The sequence below is a fragment of the Mus pahari genome, chromosome 9, assembly GCF_900095145.1.
Source record: "Mus pahari chromosome 9, PAHARI_EIJ_v1.1, whole genome shotgun sequence".
Taxonomy (NCBI): domain Eukaryota; kingdom Metazoa; phylum Chordata; class Mammalia; order Rodentia; family Muridae; genus Mus; species Mus pahari.
Window position 1 is genome coordinate 53269804 of NC_034598.1, and position 24100 is coordinate 53293903.

Below are 24100 nucleotides of genomic sequence, written 5' to 3' on the forward strand. Positions count from 1 at the left end.
TACTGATACACATCTGTGATCGCCAGAGTACACGTGTACTCATACACATCTGTGATCGCCAGAGTACACGTGTACTGATACACATCTGTGATCACAACACTTGGGAGGGGAGAGCAAGAGACTGAAGAGTTCAAGTTCATGATCACCAGTATATGCCTTTCAAAATTCAGCAGAGCTACTCGAGGGCTTGTCTCAAAACCCAAAGAAAGAAAGAATAACACAACGTTTTCAGTAGGACTCACTTCCCCAAAACTATTTCTCAGAACTGTCAGAATTTAGTAAATTATTGCCAGTAAAAAATATAAAAATCTGTAACAGAAACAATAGCCTACATTTTATACCTTGAATGAATATCTATACTTGCAATCATTTCTATCTCTAAACTGACCCAGTATTTAAAAAAACGAACATCTTTTAGTTCCTATCTTTTCCAGATAAAGTAAAATGTTCAGCGGTAATAAATTTCACCAAAGGGCAATCAGACAAATCCTAAATCTTTCTAATCAACTTCTTCTTCCCTTTCGGCACTCACAATTTGAAATGATCCTAGGGCAGTGGCTCTCCGCCTTCCTGATGCTGAGACCCTTAATGTTGTGGTGGCCCCAGACATGAAATTATTTCATTGCCATGTCATAAGTGTAAGTTTGCTACTGTCATGAATTGTAATGTAAATATCTGATATACAACACATCTGATATACAACTCCCAAGGGGTCATGACCCACAGGTTGAGAGTCAGTGTCCTAGAGCCTGCCACACTGATTATGAGCATACACATATTGGGGAAGCTGACATATTCATTCATAAGCAATTAAGTAAGCAGTCATTTTGGTTGCCAATTCAGCCCTCTATCCTGCAGAGATCAGTACCAGGCATAAAAGGAGATGACTTCTTATGACACAGACACTCGCTACAGCATGAAAAAGCAGAAATACAGAAGTATGTCAGGAACGAAATAAGTATCTCCAGTGGTGTGACACTTTGTGATATATAAAAACTGTGGGGCAGTGTGGTTTTATGATGTGTTCTTTCTTAAAATAAGGCATTTACAAAGCCAAGGCCAGAAGTCTGGTGTGCCCAAAAATGCATGTAAATACTTGAACAGACCAACAATTCTTATTTTTTAAACACAGCACTTGTGAAAGTCACATGGATAGAAGAAAATAAGGATTATATAGATGAATTTTTTTCCATGAAGTATTTTACTATGTGAATTCCTGGATAAGGGATTCCATATGTTGTCTCCCACTTCCACGCAGCTTGCTACACATGTGTATTCTTGGGACATCTATAAAGGACGTTTAGTTGCTGTGAAAGAGTGGCAACTGGCCAATCAGGCAGGATCACAGAAGTAACACCTGACTAGCTCCAGGTCATTCATTTTTGGCAGGGGTCGTGTCACTCCCAAAAAGGGGTGAAAATTGGTTTGTAAGAGGTGACAAATTTGATCCTCTTTTCCTGGAAGTCACAGATATACCAGCAAGGCAGAAACAGCAAGGGAAGGCAGACCAACAGGGAGGTATGGACATGTTCTCCTCTAGCAAAACTATAAATAACTGCATACTTTGCTCTGAGTAAACTGTTAGAAACAGGTTAGACCCTAAAGTAAGAGAAGGCGTCTCTGGCTCTCTTTAATATTTGCTGGGTGCTGAGGACTACAGTAATAGATTAAATAATTTTAAATGATAGGATATATGTTGGCAGTGCCCATTCCATGCCTGTAACCAAATGTTTCAGAACTTGATTCCTATACAGTAAGAAAATAATTATTTTATGGTGTCTTATCATTTTGATTATATGATCACACAATGGTGGTGTAACTTCATTTGGTAACTATAAACCACTCAGTATCAGAAAGAAAATCTGTATTCAGTATTTTAAAATATCAGATTATTTCTCCTTGTGGGAGGCATGTTCAGGTTCAGGGATTTTCTTTTTGCAATCCTTGAATCATCTACACCAAACAAGCCTGAGAGAAAAAGGACTGTGAATCAATATTCCTGTTCTGGGCTAAAAAAAGCATGCAGATAGAGGCATAATAGATTAAAATTACTTCTATTTGCTTTAACTTTAAATATCTGGAATTCCTAATAGCATATGCTCTAGACTAGAAAGAAAAAAAATATCTTCTAAAATAGAAACAAGGTCCCCAGCACATATGCAGCAGAGGACTGCCTTGCCTGGCCTCAGTGAGAGAGGATGCACCTAATCCTGTAGAGAACTTTGAGAAGGTTACTGAGAAGGGAGGACAAAATTTAAAATGTAAATAAGTAAAATAATTAATTAATAAAAACTAATTCGTTTCAATCTATGAACAATCTAAAAATGTCCAAGTGGCCATTAACTATTACTGCATATATATATATATATATATATATATATATATATATATATATATAATATATACATATATATATTCATATATATGTATATATATGAATATATATATATGTATATATTATAAATATAAGGATGGCAGAATTATCTTGGAAGTCACAGAAAAAGGGAAAATATTTTAAGTACAATTTTCGGTTGTTTTAAAGTCCAGCATTTGAATTAATGATGGAAAGCTTTAACCATCTACATTAAAACAAGAAAATTCAAGGATGCCTGATATCATCATTGCTCCATCAAACTCTTTTGTAACTTCTACTAGATGTTTTGTCTTAGTGTTGTTATTACTGTGATAACACACCGGCACCATAAGCAATTTCAGAAGGAAAAGATTATTTCTCTTTCACATCTACACAACAGTCCATCATCAATGAAATTCAGGGCAGGACCTCAAGTAGAGAAGCCAGAGGCAGTAACTGATGCCTTAGAGAAATGTTTCCTACTGGTTTGCTCCTCATGGCTTGCTCAGCCTGCTTCCTTAAACCATCTAAGGTTTAACCACCTGTCCAAGGGTGTGTCCACCAACAATGAATGAGCTCCTTCTCCATCAACGGTTAATCAAGAATTTGCCCTACAGACATTACCTAAAAGCCAATTTTATAGAGATGCTTTCTCAGTTAAGATTCCCTCTTCTAAGATATGTCTAGGTTTGTTTCAAGGTAACAAAAACCAACAAGCTTCTGACATCAGTAGAAGACAGGGTCTCACCGCAAACTCCCCCGTCCCCTGAATCTTGCTGACAAGAGACAGTCTTCCCCAGAGAAGAACAAACGAACTGTTTGCTCAATGTTAAATGGCCAGCCAGCCCTGAAACATACAATCAAGTAACATTATGCACACTGAGTTGGTTAGATTAGCAATTAATGTGTATATACATGATACATAAATGCATGTTCCAACAATTAACAAAAAAATAAGTCACGAATTTGAAAGAGAGTAAGGTGGAATATATGGGACAGATTGGAGGGAAGAAAGGTAAAGAGAAAATGATGAATTTATATAGTAATCTCAGAAATAACAAAAAAAAAAATTAAAGACCTAACCAACCCAGATATTCTGGAATATGGAAATCAAATTTTAACATAGTATATTCAAAAGGGACTATCTCATTATGTTTAAGTGTTAGCTACTGGTGGGAGATATCAAGCTCTAAATGCCTTCTGCGCCTTTAGAACTCAGCAACCTCCCTGAGAGGACACAAGCAGAGCAGGAGATTGGGACACCGTCTTTGGTCATGCAGGATCTTGAAGACAGACCACAAGCAGAACAGGAGACTGGGACATTTGTCTTTGGCCACGCGGGATCCTGAAGACAGGCCACAAGCAGAGCAGGAGAGTAGGAGACTAGGACATTCTTCTTTGGCCATGCGGGATCCTGAAGACAGTGGTGGTTATTTGGTGTCCGGAGAGGAAGCGTCTTACCATGTCTAAATCTGAGCTCACAGATTTGTGAAAACAGCCCAAACCAATATTAAGAAATGATCCTATGTTGGAACTAGGCTGTTCATGAAATCAAGAATTCTAGTAGAATACAAAGAAGGAAGAAAAATTCAAAACATATCCAGCTTAAGATCAGTAACAGGAATGAGAACATTGAAATGAGAAACTAAAGAATAAACTCTTTTCAGATGAAAGGACGATGCTGGGTGAAACCAATATTATGGCACTGTTTGAAAATGTTACAAGACATTGTTTAGAAGGTAAGACCTTCAGGTATAGGACGAATGAGCTCTAAAATCCAGGCATAACAACATGCTGCATATGAACATTGTTTAGGGTGTGGATCCCAAGCAATTTCTCTTCAGAAATTAATTCATCTGATTGATTGTAAAATCATTTCATAATACATGCATATACCAGAGTACACCCAAAGCACATGAGATTTTGGTTAACTACACCTCAATAGACTCACGATAATGAAAAAATAAAAGCCATATTTTAAAGAATAGAAATATTTTTACTCATATTTTAATCTGTACTTACCATAGTTCATCCCAAGAGATGAACTGTGACGGAGGATAGGATAACGATTTGGGACTGAAAAGAGATGGTTGAAATCTAAAGACACCTTGCCAAGATCAGCAAGTACATATAAAACCCTAAAAGGAAATAGCGTAATCAAAAACACTATTGCTGTTGTTATTTTAGAAATTCAGAGGTTAGGCAAGGCCCCCAGTTGGGAGATGAGGCCACCCACTCATCTCCAAATTTTTAACCCAGAATTGCTTCTGTCTTAAGGAAATACAGGGACAAAGTGTGGAGCAGAGACGGAAGGGAAGGCCATCCAGAGACTGCCCCACCTGGGAATCCATCCTATATACAGACACCAAACCCAGATACTATTGTGGATGCTAAGAAGTGTTTGCTGACAGGAGCCTGATACAGCTGTCTCCTGAGAGGCTCTGCCAGAGCCTGACAAATACAAATGAGGATGCTTGAAGCCAACCCTTGTACTGAGCACAGGACCCCAATGGAGGAGTTAGGGATAGTACTGAAGGAGCTGAAGAGGTTTGCAGTCCCATAAGAAGAACAACAATATCAACCAACCAGACACAGCAGAGCTCCCAGGGACTAAACCACCAACCATAGAGTACACCTGGAGGGACCCATGACTCCACCTGCATATGTAGCAGAGGATAGCCTTATCTGGCATCAATGGGAGGAGAGGCCCTTGATCCAGTGAAGGTTTGATGACCCATTGTAGGGGAATGTGAGGGCAGGGAGGTGGGAGTGAGTAGGTGGGTGGGGGAGCACCCTCATAGAAGCAGGGGGAGAGGGATGGGATAGAGGGTTTGGGGAGGGAAAACTAGGAAAGTGGATAACATTTGAAATGTAAATAAATAAAATATCCAATAAAAAAATCATTTAAGCGAGGAGGATATATATTTAAATGATATCAAAGTGTTGGACCTGATTTAATGTGTATCGAAGGCATAAATTTGTCAAAGGAATAGAAGATTGGAAGCATCAGGTCCAGGGTAAGGCATGAGAGATTGAAGACCACAGTGAATTTATCTGAGAAGCTATTCAATCTCTAGTTATTCTCCAACATTTTTTATCTCTGGGCTGATGTCTATCTAGGGAGAAGCATGAAAGCCCATTTGTTTGTTCATAGGATAAAGGTAATTTGTTAATTAGAAAACACAAAACAAAGTAGACATTATACTGATAAAAAGGGGAGGGGCTGAATAAACTACAGAAAGGTGAATGTGTTGCATTTCAAGCCAGCTTTTGCTTGGCTTCTTAGATTGTTAATGTTCTTGGCCAATAGGATTCATGTGTAAGAAACCTGGCCAGCTCCAAAGGAAAAAAAATCAAAATATACTAACAATGGTAGTTACCCAATAAAACCTTTCTTCATGCTTTGATATTGAATTTCAAGTTTTGCAAGCCACACTGACCTGTTAACAAACCAATGTTTGTACTACCAGATATTAGAGGAAAGTTTATAGCATTAAAAAGAGAAAACAACCTAGCAGAGGCAAGAAAATAAAATCCCAGAAAATGTGATAATGAGCAAGAAGAAATTCAAAAGAGAACATTCAAAAGACATAATCATCACTTAAAACTTAAAAGTACAAAAGGAAATATGTAATTATGTGTAGATTTAGACAGTGAAGGGGTTGGATGCACATTTTTAAAGCAGAGTACAAAAGAGAGAGGGGTGTAAAGGAAGACAAAATTTAAGTAAGTTAGAAATTAAGTTCAGGAAGTCATACAGCCAAGCTATAGAAGTAAAAGTAGAAGAATAGGAGAGACCTTGATAAACCACCTGCCTCCATCTTAGGTTTGACAGCCATCTTGTAATAAAAACAAGCTAGGTTCTTTCCTGTTCATGATTAAATGTGTTTCTCAAGGACTGGGCTCTGCCACACAAGTAGCCTTATCTACAAAAGGCTCTGAGACGCCTATTTCAGGAAACAGCAACCATGCCTTTGATTCGAAAGGATACTATGGTTACCTGTTGTTATGACTACCTTATAACCATCTTGCAATCATGTCTTATTATCAAAATATTGTAATGATTGTCTTGCAACCTCACCTTTGTTTCAAAGTGGGTTATGACTACCTTGTTAAGTTCCATGTTTGTAACCTCTCTTATGCTGCCCACCAAATGCACCATTTAGAAACCCCTTATCTCTGAGCTATAAATGCTGACCTTTCCTCATAACCAAAGCTGACTTCTAGAACCCTGCCCTGGGAGGGTTGAAGGAAGTCAGTATACATGAATAATAAAAGCTTGTTTTAACTAATTGCTTGCTTTAATAAATTTGGCCATTATGATTTGTGTTGGTGATCTTTCTCCTCCAATCTTTGGGATTAGCAATCTTCAATTAAATGATTCCATATATTTTCACCCACAGAAGAGGATGAGTTTCCACATAAAGACCAAAGAAAGCAGGCAGTCCTGAGTAGTTCCTAAGAGCACATTTACCAATAGACATGCCAGTGTAAGATGGTAGAACAGAGGAGAACACAGGAGAGAAAGAAAGCAAAGCATACAGAAATATAGGATCTCAACAAGCACTACTCCACAACTTCACAACAACAAAACCAAATAAGAAAATATGAATGCTGCCTTATATATGACAATTATTCCTTCTTTATAATTCTATACCTAGCCAAACTATCATTTACCCACAAGGATAATCCAAAGACATTGGTCTGAATAAATTGACCTCACATTTTTTCCTTCCTAAGAATCATCAACAGGTAATACTTCATCAAAATGAAAGATAAACGAAGCTTTCCTGGATACAGAATATATTATCAGATATGCAAGAGGAGACAAGGTATTCGCTGGATGATGGTGAAAAGATCTCCAGATGAAGTATTGTCAGGTCAGAAAGGAACCCCAAAATGACAGTCTTTGGTCACTTCAAGCTGGACCATAGAAGGACTGCTGTTGGAGAGATAAGAGCTCACAGGCAGTATTCCTGCGGAACCTGTGAAACAGTGTTCTATCTGCCAGAAGAGCGCCTTCTCTTGGGGTATACCTGTGGCTAACTAATGATGCCTCTAGTCCTTGTTCACCTGCTTTTCGTTCATAATCCAGGATAGCCCCCTGGCCCTTCTCACTTTCTCCTCTACCTAACCTCTCAGACTGCTCTAGTCCATAGCTTCCCCTCCACTCAGTTTACAGGTCCTCCTTATAACCCCCATGAATTTTCTAGGACTTCATCTCTACCCTTGGCCTTGAGCCAGTCTGCTCTTTTTCCTCTCTTCTCTGAACTTAACCAGATGCCTCTGGTTATAGGTACAATAAAACTTCCCCATAACCTTGGGATGGCCATTTCAGTGGTTACTTTACTCTGCCCTCCCATACAATTATATAGACCATCTAGAAAAAAAAAAAATTCATTCAGATTAAGCAGGTGACTCAACATACAGAGACCCTGGAAACCTGTTTTCACTAGAATGCCTGATACCCTATGTGAACCCTGGATGGATTCCCATTGCATGAACTGTTGTCGTGGCAAACAAGCCAATGGCATTGTGCTTTCTCTCCTTCAATCTCCCCACAAGAGCTGCCCCCTGACTCCGCTGAGAGCACTGATTTCAGCTCCCAAATAGCTGTTTTCTCCAGGCTTGAGAGCTGGAGTGGGTCCAAATGAGCATGCATTTCCTTCTGAGCACAGTCCCGCTGGGCTTCCAGCTGGGTCATTGCTGGGCACACTTGCTGATGTGGCTCCCTTCTGCTTCACAAAGGCTTATCTATTCACATTCCCCAAAGTCTTAAAAACTCCAAGGAAAAAAATGGAGCAAAAGGAGTGAGAGGGAGGAAATAAATAAGTATTTCATAGCTATAGTTTAGAAAAGTATCCTTAATCTAATAGGTACACCTGTAATTTGCTGTAATTCGTGCAACAAAGTTAAGACATTTAGTTAGTTATTATGACTAAAAGAAAAAGGATCTTGAATTAAGTGTTGGTTTTGTTTGTTTGTTTTTAATATCTGGATCATGTGCTCTGTTAGAGACTGTAGAACTACCCAAAGAGAACCCACAAAGAATATAGGTTGAAGTCAAGCTATAACAAATACCTAAATAAAAATGAGAGAATTAACTTTACATATGAAAACTAAAATATGAAGAAACGCCTCCACAAACGAAGGTTAAAAACAAGAAAGAGGTTACTAGACACAGAGAACAACTACAGCAACAACAATAACAAAAACATCGGTGACTCAATCACATAACAAACATTCCTAGGGTCAAAGACATAAGAAAAGATGAAAGTAATAGTTTAAAATGTAATAATATAATCAAAGTTTTTTTAGAAAACCAAACCTTAAGATGCAGTCACTAATTAAAAGATGAAATCTAAATAGATGTTGGCATATTAAAAATAATAAACTATATTAAAAGTATTTATAGTACCCAATCCTGTCTTTGTATGAAGAAAGAGTTGGGGATCATTCATACCTATGAATGGTCAAGCCTGTAATGTAGTCTGGGAGCCTTTGAAGCTGGATTCCCCTACCATATGCTAATAGTCTAAGTATGTAAAACTTGAAAGATAAAGTGTTAATCACTTATGAAGCATTCTCATAAAACCACAGAAGATAGTATCACATTATAAAATCAACTGATAAAGACATGAAAAGGAAATTAATAAAATATAATTGCATATAAATTAGTAAACTATCATCTTTAATAATAATTGCAAACTAAAAGAAGATGAAATTAGCAAAGACTTCATAGAATAATGGATCTCAATGTTGACAAGTATTTATAAATAAAGGAATTTGATTTCCCTGCTGATGGAAAGGTTAAAGGTTGAGACCTTCTAACTTGGATCAAGAGGCATTTGTTGAAACATGCATAAATGCTAATTAATGAATGCTTCATGAGTCAGTATCATTTTCATCTCACCAGTGCCTCTCAGATTCTTTTTAAATATCCTCAAACACAAAGTTGCTTTGTAATTATTAGTATCATTGTCAAAACACAATAACTAATCACAATTCAAATCAGTTGATCTAGTTATTCCCTCACTACAAATATAGTTAAGGAAGTTCAAACAAATTGTAGATGTCAGTGTTCCCCCAACATTATTATTACTTAGCAAAACTTAAAATATTTCAGAGAATAATTCAAGGTTGTTAAATAAATATTTTCAAAGAAACAAGGAGAGATCATAGCATAAGTAAGAACGGGGGTTATAAATGGATATGTATAGCAGGATTACAGGTACTTAAAACCCTTCTTTTTTTTTCAATCCACAGATCACAATAATGTATAGTCTGTCAAATAAACATTATTTTGAGTAACACCAAAAAGTCTCTCTTAGATATGGCCACATAAGTAAGATATGGAAGCTAGGAACTTGGGAGAGGCTAGTGGTGAAGAGAAAATAGGGGAATAACAAAATTTTAACTTAAGATGTGCATATATAAAAAGGAATGATATCAGATTTGAAAGAATATAAACTAAAAATTATGCAAGGAATATGACCAAATATTAAAAGCTGTAGGTTCTCAAACAAATCAGTAAAATTATATGAGAGGGGTATATAGCCCAGGGGCAGAGAGCTGCCTAGCATAAATAATAGAAAGAAGAAATAATTCTAAAACTGATTTTATCCATTCATTAGTACTCAAAAGCATAAATTATGTAAATTAACCACTATCTGTAGATCTCATTTAATGAATGTAATTAGTGACCTCCACTTTTCAGAGATAATATGGAAGTTTTATATGCCTTTATGATGGGAAGGGGGCAGGTTATAGTTATAGGGAATATTTATAAGTGTTTCCCTGACAGAGATTTGTCATTTTCTTTTCAAACATTTACTCCTCTGAATTATTTCTAATGGAAAAGAGCTAGAGACCTTGATAGTAGATTTCTCACAATTCTTTGGTGGCTGGTTTCAGTTAGGACTCAACCTTTGAAAACACAGCACCTCTAAAAACATTTATCTATCTCTCAGAACCCAATGCAAAGAACAGTTATATAATAGCCGCTGGTTGTGATTAATCTATCTTAAAATGCAACCACACCCCAGTTCTGTTAGGCTAGTCCCAGCCAATGCCTGACTGGCTGCCCCTGGTGGGACTTTAAAAATGCACCAGTCTTTGCTAAAGAGCTCTAGTTGGCCTGGATGAGACTGTGCTGAAGTTTGAGAATCTTTTCCCTGGAATCTTTCTTTTACAAAAGAAAGATTGCCCCCACTGTGTTCTGCACACCCCACTCCTACACCTTGTGCCCTATGAAGGTTTTTCTCCATGTTTATCCATTGTACCTTCATTCTGTCTTGGAGTCTGAAAGAATAATGAAAGAAACTATTTCTCTTCACGTGTCTAGATTCTTAAGTACCAGGATAAGAAAGCCTGCCTGCCCAGGGGTGTGACCATGGGAGAGAGAGGCACTGTAGTATGTGTCCTAACTACCTTGGATACTTCATAGAAAGTTCATACAATGGGATCCTACATGCTAACAAAAGTGAATCTTAAAAGAAAATGTTTTAGGCATTTGCTCCATTCTGTGAATATTTGTAGTACAATTGTGTTTGTAAAAAATTTAAAAACCAGACACAGCAGCATTCAACAGTTAAGGACTCCCCTATGGGAGGAGTTATAATCAGCAAGATGTGTAAGGGGCTTTGAAGGGCCAAAAGTTGACTGTTTCTTGTTTTGGCTGGCAACTGCATATTTGCCTGTCTCATGTTTACAATTTAGTATGTACATGTATGTTCTGTGTCTTAATATGTAAGCATGAGATTTCTTAAGAGTAATTTCAAATTTGTGGATACATAATTCCATAGAGTTGCAAAATTGCAATTCTTTTTTGTCATTTATTTATTTATTTACATTTCAAATGCTATCCCCTTTCCCGGTTTCCCCTCTGCACCTCCCCTGTCCCATCCTACCTGCATCTATGCCCACCCACCTACCCACTCCTGCTTCACCACTATAGCATTCCTCTACACTGGGACATCAAGCCTTCACAGGACCAAGGGCTCCCACTCCCATTGATGCCAGATGAGGCCCCTTCAGCTCCTTTAGTCCCTCCCCTAACTCCTCCACTGGGGTCCTGTGCTTAGTCCGATGGTTGGGTACAAGCCTCTGCATCTGTATTGGTTAGGATCTGGCAGAGCCTTTCACGATACAGCAGAAAATGTGGTACATTTATGCAAAATTACAATTCTATAGTGTTTAAAGGAAATCTGAGAAAGCAAAAAACAAATAAATAAATAAAACCAAAATGACTAAATATGTAAACAGACAAACCTTGTATATTCTCAAATACATGTCAGACTGTTGGCCAATTAAACTGCAGGAAGATATGCCCGAATGTTATTTGCATAAATGCTGTCTAAAAAGTTGTATGTTTCTTCATCTCCCTTCTTGGTATACTTCCATAGTTTCTCAAAGATACATACTGATTGAAAATTTAATAACATATCTTAAATGTGTCCCTAAGACACTAATCTACAGTCCATCCACACACTGCTTATGTTTCTTTCTTTCAAAGCATAATCCAATTGTTTTCATCATGGAGATCCTTCGGACTCTATGAGATACAGATTGCCTTGGACTACAAACTGGCTCAAGACAAGCTGGAAGTGTCTTACCCAGATTGGATAGATCTGTGTTCATCCAAAGAAAACCATCATGTTGAGTGTGTCCTCAAAGCATCTTCCCTGAGAGTCTCATCCAGACTGACGGCGTCTGCCTCTCCTGTGATCCCCGTGAGCCAGCTAAGACTATCAGGTCATGATGCCTTCTGCTGTTGTTTCTGTGGTGCTATAGAAGCTTCTGCACTGGTCAGCCCCCTTTCACTCAAGTCCAACATCAAGTTTTCTAGCCCCCCCCCCAAAAAAAAAACCCTTTCCCAAGTCTCCTCACCCATCTGAGTGTTCTAATCATCCTCCAATCTTATCTTTAGAGCATTTTAATACCATTTGTAATCAAACATTTACCTGTGTCTATATGACTTAACTTACATATAAATATGTGACACACAGCATCACTGCTTTTCTGCCTGGATACACTATAAGCTCTACTAAGGCATAGATATTTGTTCATTTGACTCAATTATGTATCAGTAGAACTTGTCCTAAGGTCTGACATTTAACAGGTGCATAATGTATATTCAGTCTTCTAAGCAGTTGTTTGAGTTGACGAAAGAATCATTAAATAGACCAAAAGGCAATGTAAGACCTACACTTAGTTATTCTAACAGGTGCTATCTTACCTAAAAAATTAAAATCTTAATTTTTTAACTAAATTTTCTCAGGGGAAAAAAAAAGAACTTCACCAAGAGTTCTAACCCAGATTATTAATTATATTGAGTTACAATGAGAATAGCATGTATTTAACCTTATTAATCAAACTAACTTTTAGGGTTTTTTTGTTGTTTGTTTTGTTTTGTTTTGTTTTTCTCCTCTATATCATTCTGACTCTGGATATCTCAGGGAGATTTTATTTTTTAAAAAAGATGTTTTTCCAACCCTAATACTTAGTGATGATTTGTTCTTCTTAGATTTAGTTGGAATGTGGTCGATAGACAAAGAAAAGACAAGAACTATATTAGCTTTCTAAGATTAATGGCTGTATTTTTCTTTGGGGAACTTGGAGACCTCAACTAAACTGTTTCCTCTCCGATCCCCAATATCTGAAGCTGTACCTAGTGTAATTGCTTCCAAGGGGGAAATACTGCTTGTATTTTCTGACCAGCTGTCACAGTGTTCTTGGCTAATCTCCCCAGATATGCCCAGCTCAATATAATTGTAAGAATTCAGGGCAGAGTCTTTCTGAGACAGTGTGAGCAATAAACTTATTTGTCTCTCTGTGAGGTACTGTTAATTCCCAAAAGTTTGTTAAGAAGATGACAACAATTTCTGATTGTTAGATATCTGTTTTCTGGGATATAGCTGTTGTGGATTACTGAAGTGTCCCTGTGTCATAGCAAGCAAAGAGAGTCACACAATTCTCCACTTGGCTGCTCTTGAGAGAAGGATTTATTGCATTAGTACAGTACCTCTGCTATGTACCAAGTTTATTATTTCATAGCGCACATCTGTCTATTCTGAAATGTCTATTCACAATTCCCTTCCTTACAGTCTGTTGTATGAACACTTTCCTCTTCGATATTTTCCTTGTCTCTAAGAAGGCTTAGAAACATTCATAGGTACGGCTGTTTTGCCTGGAAAATTCTTTCCTCCTGCTATCTCCCTGCTAAAAATGTGAACTTGTGCCCAAAGGCCTTATTTAAACATATCATCCCTCCTCAGCACTTTCTATGCCTCTCTCTTCCTTTATACTGTCTCCACAGCATTTATACCATAAAACACACCATTTTATTTCTTTTTCTTTTTATCTATTTTCCTACTTCAGAGATAAAAGCTCCATAAGACAAAAAATTTTATCTCTTTTATGTACTACTATATTCTCTGTGTTGATGCAGGTACTCAAAAAATATTGAGTAAACAAACAAGTTTTCCATTACAGGTATCCAATATAAAATATTTCCACAAGATGACAATAGAGCAAATGAGTCCAGGAGCACTTATTCCCACATAGAGTGCGGATGTTATTAGAAGAAACAGGAAGTCCTGCTAAACAAGAAATATTGATTACTACTAGATCAGCCTAGGCTTTTTTTTTATAGCAATAAATCAGCAAAAAAGGAAGTTGGATATCAGTGGGGTAGATGATGTGGGCAGCAATGGCTCTGGCAGATGAAAGGGATGTTTGGGTTGCAAAATGATCCACTGGAAGCACTTCTTGGCACTCATCTCGCCAGCTTGATTTATCAATTTGGGGGGGGGGGGGGGCACACTATTATAGAAGCAGGAGGAGAGGTGTTGGGATAGGGAGTTATTTGGGGGGGGGGGGGTAGGGAAGAAATCACATCATAAGAAAGGCTCAGAATTCTCAGCAAAGCAACAAAATATCATCCCAGACAAGAGCAAGTGCTGTGGAGGGAGGTGAGTAACGGGAATGCCCAGTGCTAAGATGTAAAACTCATATCTGTCTGTAATGCCTCAGAACCACAACATGGCCTGCATGGTAAGATATACTGAAGGCGAAATGGTGGCACTTATATTTCAGGGGTAAAAAGCCTAATTGGACATGAGGCTCATTCAATGGGAGGAAAGCTATACCTGGCACTGACCTAGTGTATATGTTATGTAACTTAACCAACTACGTAGGAGTGGCAAGGTCATGAACTCCTTGCCACATTCCTAAGCTGGCACAATTATCAACTACAGCCTAAATGGTATCTTTATATCCACAGATAAATGTAGCCCTCACCTCTGCTCAAAGTAGCCCCTTTTGTAGCATATCACAGAAATCTACAACTTCCCAAAATGTTGAGAACAATGGCTCTGTGGTTCATCTATAACACAAGCCCTTCATTTCAGCCTAAGTGATCAAGATGGAATAAGGAGACAGAAAGATTCTAAGAACCAGAGGACCAGCGTGTTGCCAGTGAGAAGTGTTTTTAGACATGACAGGGAAGCTTCATCTGTGAAATTCCAATAATATGGCTGCCTTAACAGGATGTGCAAGATGAGAACATACGCTGTCATGCTGTTAGGAATGGAGAAACTTTCATAAAGATGCAGCACCACTAGATAAAAGACTATGGACAATCAATGGCTGCTAAAATGCAAGAATCAGTCTTCCCAATGTACAAGATTCTGGATAGGCTATCCATCTCCAGTGGACATCTGTAAACACATATACACAGAAGCAACACTAAAGGACTCAGTGTGTATGGTGGGTGTGTATGCGTGTGTGTGTGTGTGTATGTGTGTGTATGCATGTGAGCATGAGTGTGTGTAAATGTATGTGTGTGTGAGGTAGAGTGCATGTGTGTTTAAATGTGTGAATGTATATGAACATATGTGCACGAGTGTGTGTGTATGTGTGGCAGTATATGTATGTATGTGTTTATGTGTGTGTGCATTTGTATGTGAATATGTGTTTGTGTGTGTGTGTTGAGTGTGTTTGTGTAGAAAACAATAACAATAATTGAAGAAGAGGTTGCAGATTTAAGAGGAAGTTTCAGGACACGGGAGAATTTGGAAGAGGGAAGAGAAGAGTGGGAATGATGTAAATACAGTATTAGGGATAAATCCTCCAAAAACCTAAAAATTTTAAATAAAAAAGTTCACAAAAACTCTCCTTGTGAAGAGGACTAAATGGCAAACTTATCTCAGAAAAACAAATTAGAAAACTATATAAAATGGAAAATAGAAAGTAAGAATGATAACATGAAGGCATTAGAGTCCAAGAAAATTCTCAGGCAAAAGTGAATTTTAAAAGCATACAATGAATGCAACTAAAACACACCGGCAGACTAGAACATTGCTGAGACACAGGAAGACACAAGGAAGAATTTGTTTACATCTGAATAAATATTCAAAAGTATAGAAGGGAAAGAAATGAAAAGTCGAGATGTAATATAAACACTGAGCTACACAGAAAGAGTGTGAGAATGCTGTCGTGCACATAACACCTGACTTCATGCACATAACAACTGGCTGTAATTCTAATCTAGTGGCAGTAGAGATAGCATCTCTTATGTGTTCATAAGCAATATTAATGTATAAACTCAATAAGCCAGCTGAACAGACACCAGTAGTGAAGAACACCATCACTGGATAGACCACATGGAGAAAGACTGCACTGGATAAACCATGACTATATGGAGAAAGACTGCCGTATAGGAATCCCATTGGCAATATTTACTAATTAGATTCTGACCTTAAAGTGTGGCTATGCAGTAGCATCCATCTTACCAACTGTTGCCAGCTAAGCTCATCTCTGGGATGTCCTTTAGTCCCTCTGGGTTTCTAATATGTATAAATTATATTTTTGAGTATTCACCAAGGTGTTATTAACCAGAGATGTGTTTCTTACTATGTTATGAAAATTGGTAATTCAATCAGTCTGACTTGCCTAAACTTCCATGTATGAAGAGGGGACATGACAAAGGAGAGTAATATAATATATATATATATATATATATATATATATATATATATATATATACAAAAGTATTGCATGATGTAGAGGAATTTCAGTCCAGCAACATGGCTGCTCTGACCATATGTAAAAAAAGACCTTCTAGGCCTGTGTGATCTAGCTGAAAGGCAAACATGCCCTTAGCACACTCCTTTAATGTAAAATATGCCTGTAGAACAAAGGAGCTGTGTTTGAAAGTGACGGTCTAATTGAGATGCAAAGTGACAAATCAGAGAAATATTTGAGAAAATGAGTCAGAGGTAGGATATGCCCAATTCTCATGAGAATTCTCAGTTCAGGTTGTCAAACATCTGTGCACATGAGAATGAGTATATTTGTAGCAACTTCATACGACATGGATCAACTGGGGAGAATCGATACATTATACCTTCCAAGCGCTATTGGGAAAAATAGCAAAATTGCAATTAAATACTTACTGTCTACACAAATTCAAGAACTAGCCAAGCTAAGCCTTTAGAACTGTGTGATCGTGCTTCTATGAAGAGGTTATTGTTATTAAGTATAAAGGGACTCTAAATGGAATCTTTAGAACAATGACTATGATAGTATACTAAAGAAAGTAGGCGTGAAATGAAGTCAGTATGCAGACACAGCGTATTCAAGAGCATTAGAAAGTACATACTTCCCAACTCACTACTGAGCATGAATATGCGCTATATCAATGATATTTATATTGCCCTTATAGTTTTATATACAAAATAGCCCAGGACAAGAAGAATAAGTGAAGAAAAGGAAGGGGGAGAAAGAAAGGGCGATAGAGGAAAAGAGAAATCCCTCATAAAGTCGTTATGCAAATTAGTGGTAAGGTAGACATGAGACAGAAAACCACCTAGGCTCTCTTCTGTGCAGTGCACTTGGCAGTTTGTGTTTCTTATACAATGCAACTTTGTTTGCTTATAAGGTGCAGTGATTTATACGGAGACTGGAGAGATGCTCAGCAGTTTAAAGTGCTTGCTGTTCTTCCAGAGGATCTGAGTTCTGTTCCCAAAACTCACCTTAGGCAGCTCACAACCTCTTGTAACTCTAGTTCTAGTGTAGAACTAGAACAGAGGCTTTCTTCTGGACTAAATAGGTACACCTGTATTCACAGATGCACACATATACACATAATTCAAAGAAATTCAAATGTTTAAATATTTTTTATTTTTATAAATAAGTAAAAAAGTAAAATATATTGTTAGCAAGTAGTAAGGAAACAGTGGCTTTGGAGTTAACAGAGTACATGACTTAAGAATTCTTAAAAGTAGCTCCAACAGCAGCATGCAATTCATACTGTGGAAATTCACTACGAATGGATCTCTTCTAGACACTGTCCCCTGTCTTTGGCAATGAAAGCATGTCTATTAGGAAAACTGCTGGTGCTTTTATGACACCCGTCATTCCTTGCATTCCTCTCTGCTTCTCTCACTTCTACAGGCTGCAAACAGGCCCTGAAGTAACTCTCAGGGAAAGTATGGATGGAGCAGGATTTGTTGAGCTCCAAGAATGGCCTTTCTCGGACAGTTTACACTTCTTGGAATCAAGTGCTCAATGCGCTTTTGATGTTAGACACCAGGTTCACTATTGCCTTGAAGCAGAGGTGATATATTGCTACAAAATCCTTTCAATTTTGTACAGACAGCACTGTGGTGGTTAGTGTCAACTGTTAACTTGACAAACTGACAAACTAATCACCTGGGATGTGGTTACAAGAGATTATCTTCTGTTATTTGAATCGGGAAGATCCATCATAATTGTCAGGAGGTCCATTGTAGGAACAGGGGATCCTAGATTGCATGAGTTGCTCTCTGTTTCTGATTATAGATGAAATATGTCCAGCTCCCTCCTTCTCCTGAAACTGACTTCCCTGCGACAATCAACCCTATCCTGGAACTGTGTTTAAAATGTTCTAGTGAGAGCATTTTATCATAGTGACAGGACAATAAACTAAGATAACAATTATTAAAGAGGATTAAAAGTTTGATTGACAGATCCATAGTCTACAATAAAGACAAAGAAAGAATTGTTCATTTACAAACACACACATACACCTCTATAGGTAATAATGAAGATTACAAAATAGGAAAAACTCTCTACAAAATTCTTCAGCTTATAAATGATCATTTATTAGTTTTAAGTGCAAGGGGTCGGTCTGTTATACAGACCTCAATTCTCAGAATACTTCTTTGTTATCTGTGTTAATGGGCCATGTGATGCTAATTAAATGCATGTGCCTAAATAATTTAAGTATTAGAGAATTCAAAGTCCTCTTAATTCCTCCTTCACCCCAAAACAGAATAAGAAAGGAAATTGCTAGCCTTTATGGTGGATGGAGAATTGAATAGGAAAACCATATTTCACAGAAAAATCTAAATTGACTTCTCAGGTTATGAATACTTGATTGTGGTAGACATAATGCGGAAATAGCCCCATTTCAACTCATTTGGAAAAGGCAGCCATTCATTATGCTGAGTCTAATGGCTAAAAAGGGGAGTAATTCTGAGCTGACAGCACATACATATGGACAAATATTCTCACTCTTTTCTGTTGTAGAACAGAACTTTCTGAGGATTATAGTAGAAATGGTGTCTAAATGGTGGGCAGAGAGGCATGCAGCCAGAAAAGAGATGGTCTACCAGAAAAAAACAAAAACAAAAAAACAAAAACAAAACCAAAAAAAAACAACCAAACAAACACACAAAAAAAACTCTAAAAGAAAACTTTACATATACTGTGTACACATGATTATGACATGTATATGAAAACTGTTTTCTTTATGAAGATAGTGGAAATATGAAATTCGTCTTTATTACAGACCAACTTGACAATTTAACATTACTGTCTTTAAAATGGAGGGAAGACAGAGTTAGAATTTTGTATTCATTGGACAATATTTGCAGAATTGGCAATAATCCTGGACACATGGTGTTTCTGCTCTCAAAGTCATCTTGAAGACAGCTCTCTGCATTTTTTACTTAAAGGAAATTGCTAAGGGGAACCCATACCTAATAAAACTGAACAGACCAGTGCAGACAGAATGTGACAATCTGTTTAAAGGAGCTGTCTCCCACAGACGGCACAGAAAGCAGAGGAACTTACCTTTGTGATGGTTGGCGCTGGAAACAGCTTTCCCCCACAAGGTCACTATAAAAATAATCATCAGAAGCTTTCCTTGTGTTGCTTTCTGTAAGTATCTCTTATTCATCCTGCAATAGAAAAGCAGTACATGACCTAAGAACGTAGAATCATCGCACTTCCCTAATTGTACTGCAGTCGTCTTTCATGATACCTTGACATACGTAATCCCAGAACACTGAATTTCTCACACTGAAGGTTCCATTTATATAAATTATGTTACCATGTTTACTGTAGTTGGTGGTGGTGATTGTGTGGTTGTTGTTGCTGTTGTTGTTGTTTGAAACAGGATCTTACTGCATAACCTGGGCTGGTTTTGAATTCATAAATTTCCGATCTCAGATTCCCAAATAAGAATGAGCACTACAGGTCTGAGGTGCCACGCTCAACTATATATACTGTACACAGGGAAGAGTTTTCCAAACGAAGCATGTTGATATGACTCAAGAATCAAGAAACATCTTGCTCTTGTCAGTTTTTATCAACTTAAAACAACTCAGAAATATTGTCAACCCGTTCTTCATGGAAACGTAAATAAAATTTATCAAGAAAACTTAAGACACAGACATTTGAATGGCATTGTTTATTTTCCCACCTCTCCAGCGTCTTTCTTCAATGCCAGACTTCCACACATGTTCTCCAGCGTGTGCATGTCCGTATATGTGCACATAAAAATAAATAAATAAATAAATAAATAAATAAATAAATAAATAAATAAATGTATGCTAATTGCTTAGATGAATCCTGTTCAGAATAAAGCCATTTCAAACTTATCATTTGAGGTTGTATTTTGAAAGTCATTCTGTGACATAGCTTTCTGTCTGCCAGCTTATCTATACAGTGGGAGACTGAGTGTTGTTGAATTCAAATTATTGTACTTCAGGCGAAGTAGGGAAAAGATGAAAAATACGAATTTTTAAAAGTCAACATTTTCAAACTGAACCCATATTATTAAGAAAAGAAAACTACTTTATACTCTGACACCAAAAATTTAGCATGTATTTTCTCAAGCACCTTACAAATTACCCTCTTATTCTTCAGGAAAAAAATGTCTACCCTCATATTATAACTGACATAATTTTGAAATTTTCTTAAGGTCACATTTAATGATAGAGTAAAAATTCAAACCCAGAATGACATAATTCTAAAATCCTTATTTAAGCTACTGCAATGGTATGGCAAAAGCAAAACCAAGGGAAGATTCCATGTAGATGTACCTTTAGAATTTAGATCCTATATTGAAGTCAACTTTGCTAGGCCTACAGATTCTTGTCTACTTTCCAACAGATTTCTGGGTTCCTGCCTTGTGATGCCTGATAGTTCTTCCCCTCAAGGTCACTAAACTATTCTCTCATCATAGCTCTACTGCCAAAACAGCCTTCAACCTGTCTTCAAATACATGATTAGGGGGACCAAACAAATTTGGACATACATTCAGAGCATTCTTTTACATGAAGCAATCTAGAAAAAAATAACTTGATGTAGGATATATTTTATATGGATATACTAATATTTCTTAGCTTGGAAGGTTATATTCATTATATCCTTGAAAAGGAGGTTTGAAGGATTAAGAACATTGATTCCTAAGTCTCAGGGTTTGAATCCATGCTCTCTGGGTTCCTGGTTATAACCATATTAGTTAATATTGTCATCTTGGCAGAACTGCCTAGAACACAAGCTTCTGATGTGACTATGGAGGTGTACCTGGATTAGATTAATTGAGGTGCCAAGATTTATCTTAACTTTGGATGACAACATTTCACCAGTTGGGATCGTGGATGTAAAATATTCATCTGAACAAGAGAATTTATCACCCTATCTCCTGAATAAAGAATCGGTGCAGTAAGAAGCTTGCAGTTGCTGTTGCCTGACTTCCCTGCCATCATGGACTGTACTCCTGAACTATGAGTCAAAATAAATTCTCCCTTTCTACAGTTTGTGTTCAATACATTTATGTCACGGCAATAATACAAATAGATAATATGTATTAACTTTGGTTATTTTGAATCTGTAGCTTTAGTGTCTCCTGTAACTGTTGGGGTAACCTGCTTAAGTTTCTTCTACTGTAGAATGGTACGTTTATATAAAATGTGTGGCCCACCATGTCAGATGTCAAAGATCGTGTACAAAGGGAGAGATATTGACTATGTAAATTTGGTCACTGGGTCTAAAATCAAATTTCTTGTTTATTGGGTTTGAATAAATTACTTAATAACTATGTTTTCATTGACAGTAAGGTAAGGGTTTTAATAAAACTGATCATAATTATAATAATTGGTAGAAGACTAAAGGAAAAGAGTCCATCTAATATTTGAAACCCCACAACAGATATTAAATGTTCAGTAAATATTAACAAGTACTTGCTATCTATTAGACTGTGATTCCCAAAGCACCGGCTCCATGCTGAATCTGCACAACAGTAGTAAAAAACAAATTGGATAAATATATTTTTAAAATTCTGGATTCAACAAATTTAAGGAATTTATTATTGAATAAAGTTTTTTAGGGGCATATGATTAAACCAGCCTCCACTGAGGCACTTTTCGTCTTTTCACAGAGTAGCACAGCAGCATAGGCTACTAGTATCCTCAAAAAAAAAAAAAAAAAAAAATAGTTCAGTGAAAAATCCCGCACTGTAATAATGATCAGGCCTAATACTCTCTCGGTAAACAAAATTTTCAATTTTAATCTTTAATTGTATTACTTTTGTTTCACTCAGCTCTCTTGCTTTTAATTAAAATCTTCCTCTTTGTTTTGTTTTGCTTCATTTTGTTTGATTACTTTGCCTCCCCTTCCGCATCATATCCCACAACTTCACGGCTCTGCTCATCATGGAACAAAATAAAGAGCCACATTCATCCACCAAAAGACGTGCTTAGCCTAACTCTTGGTAATACAAATGGCCTCTGCTACAAGTTCAGCAGTCTGTCCTTCCCTACACCATTGTGCACCCATCAAATGAAACAGCAGAACAGACGGCTGGTAACCAGACATAGAAAGAAAAACGCCCACAAGGTCATCGAGCTGTCAGAACAAAATGAGAAAGAAGAATGTAGCCCAATATTTGGAAGTCTGTAACAATCCTATTTTCTCTTTCTCGGACCATCAGTATTTCTATCCAGTCAATCAACCGCATCCCCTTTATATCTCTAACATTACATGCTTAACCTATGTTACTGTCATACTACAAGTCAAACCACCAAAATGTCTCACTGACCACAGTATGCTAGCCGTATTTCCCCTACACACACAAACACACACACACACACACACACACACACACACACACACACAAAAGCACGCGCGTGCTCCTATACACACACTTGAGCGTGTATTTGATCTTCCCAGTTTTCCTGTCATAAAGCAACCCCTGTACACATATGCTTAAAGTGTGTATCTGACCTTTCCCAGATATATTTGAAATATTCAGTGTTTGTTTAAATGTCATCAACCATATATAATCCAATTTCTATGTCTTAGCAAAGCAAGTGTCTGTGATAAAGACCCTTGTTCATAAGCTTTGTCTGATATTCTAGTTTCGGGGGAAAAAAAAAAGAATAAAACAGTCACTATAAGTATTTTTTGTTTCTGATCTTAGGCACTTTCTCTTCACTTCTCTATTCACACATACCAATGGTGTAAATGTTAACTCTACAAATTTTTCTCACTAGCTGCCACCAAAATCTCACTTCATGTCAGCAGAAACCTAGCATTCATCCCCAAACACTCTCCACAACCTCCCAGATGACTTCCTGGTATTAACTGGCCATCCTGCAGGTTAGAATTCCTCCTAGAGGACTTACTCAAGGCCATGTTAAGTATCCATTTACAACACTGGCCATTCAAAATGCTGCATGACAATCCATTTGTTTATATCAGTCCACTCTAATATAAGAATTCTATGGATACAGGTGGTCTCTCATAGAATGTATGGTGCAATCCAATTTCTGGTTTAATAACTGGAAAGTTCATACTTGTTGAATGCTATAAAAAAGCTTTTACCCAAATATGATGTGCAGTTGTTACCATGGGGAGGAAGTCAGTGTGTGTCAATCATCTCTGCCTGCACTAAGGGAGTGACAAATAGGGTCAAAGGGAGGAAAGGCAGAGACAGGAAAAGGCAAACCAAAAAGAGGAAAAGCAGTAATAACTCATCTTTCTGGCTTTCTTCTGGCTTTAAATAATAATCAAATTTGAGCAAAATGGTGTCATGGAGTGATTAATAATTTTTTTAAAGATTTATTTATTATATGTAAGTACACTGTAGCTGTCTTCAGACACTCCAGAAGAGGGCATCAGATCATGTTACAGATGGTTGTGAGCCACCATGTGGTTGCTGGGATTTGAACTCTGGACCTTCGGAAGAGCAATCGGGTGCTCTTACCCACTGAGCCATCTCACCAGCCCCATGATTAATAATTTTTGACAAAGGAACAATAGCAAAAAATGAAAAAGCTGAGAGGTACATTTCTTTGTAACCCTGAATGAAGGTAGAGGAGGAATCCACAGTCCTTTTTTGCTATTTTCTACCCACCAGATCTCAAGTTAAAATTTTCTACCACAAATTAGAATTGTCACATTCATCTGTAAAAA

The 24100-nt window shown here is 37.3% G+C and overlaps 1 protein-coding gene across 4 annotated transcripts in view; it reads right to left on the reverse strand.

Moving 5' to 3' along the window:
• Tafa2 (TAFA chemokine like family member 2) overlaps positions 1-24100 on the reverse strand; it is a 465253-nt gene that overhangs the window by 130348 nt on the left and 310805 nt on the right. For all 4 annotated transcript variants that reach the window (XR_003844525.1, XM_021204972.2, XM_029542620.1 and 1 more), the window contains exon 2: positions 19472-19578. Coding sequence is in view for 3 of the 4 variants with exons in the window: in XM_029542620.1 (XP_029398480.1) it covers positions 19472-19578 (107 nt within the window). In the remaining variant the exon portion in view is untranslated. The remainder of the gene's footprint in view (positions 1-19471; positions 19579-24100) is intronic.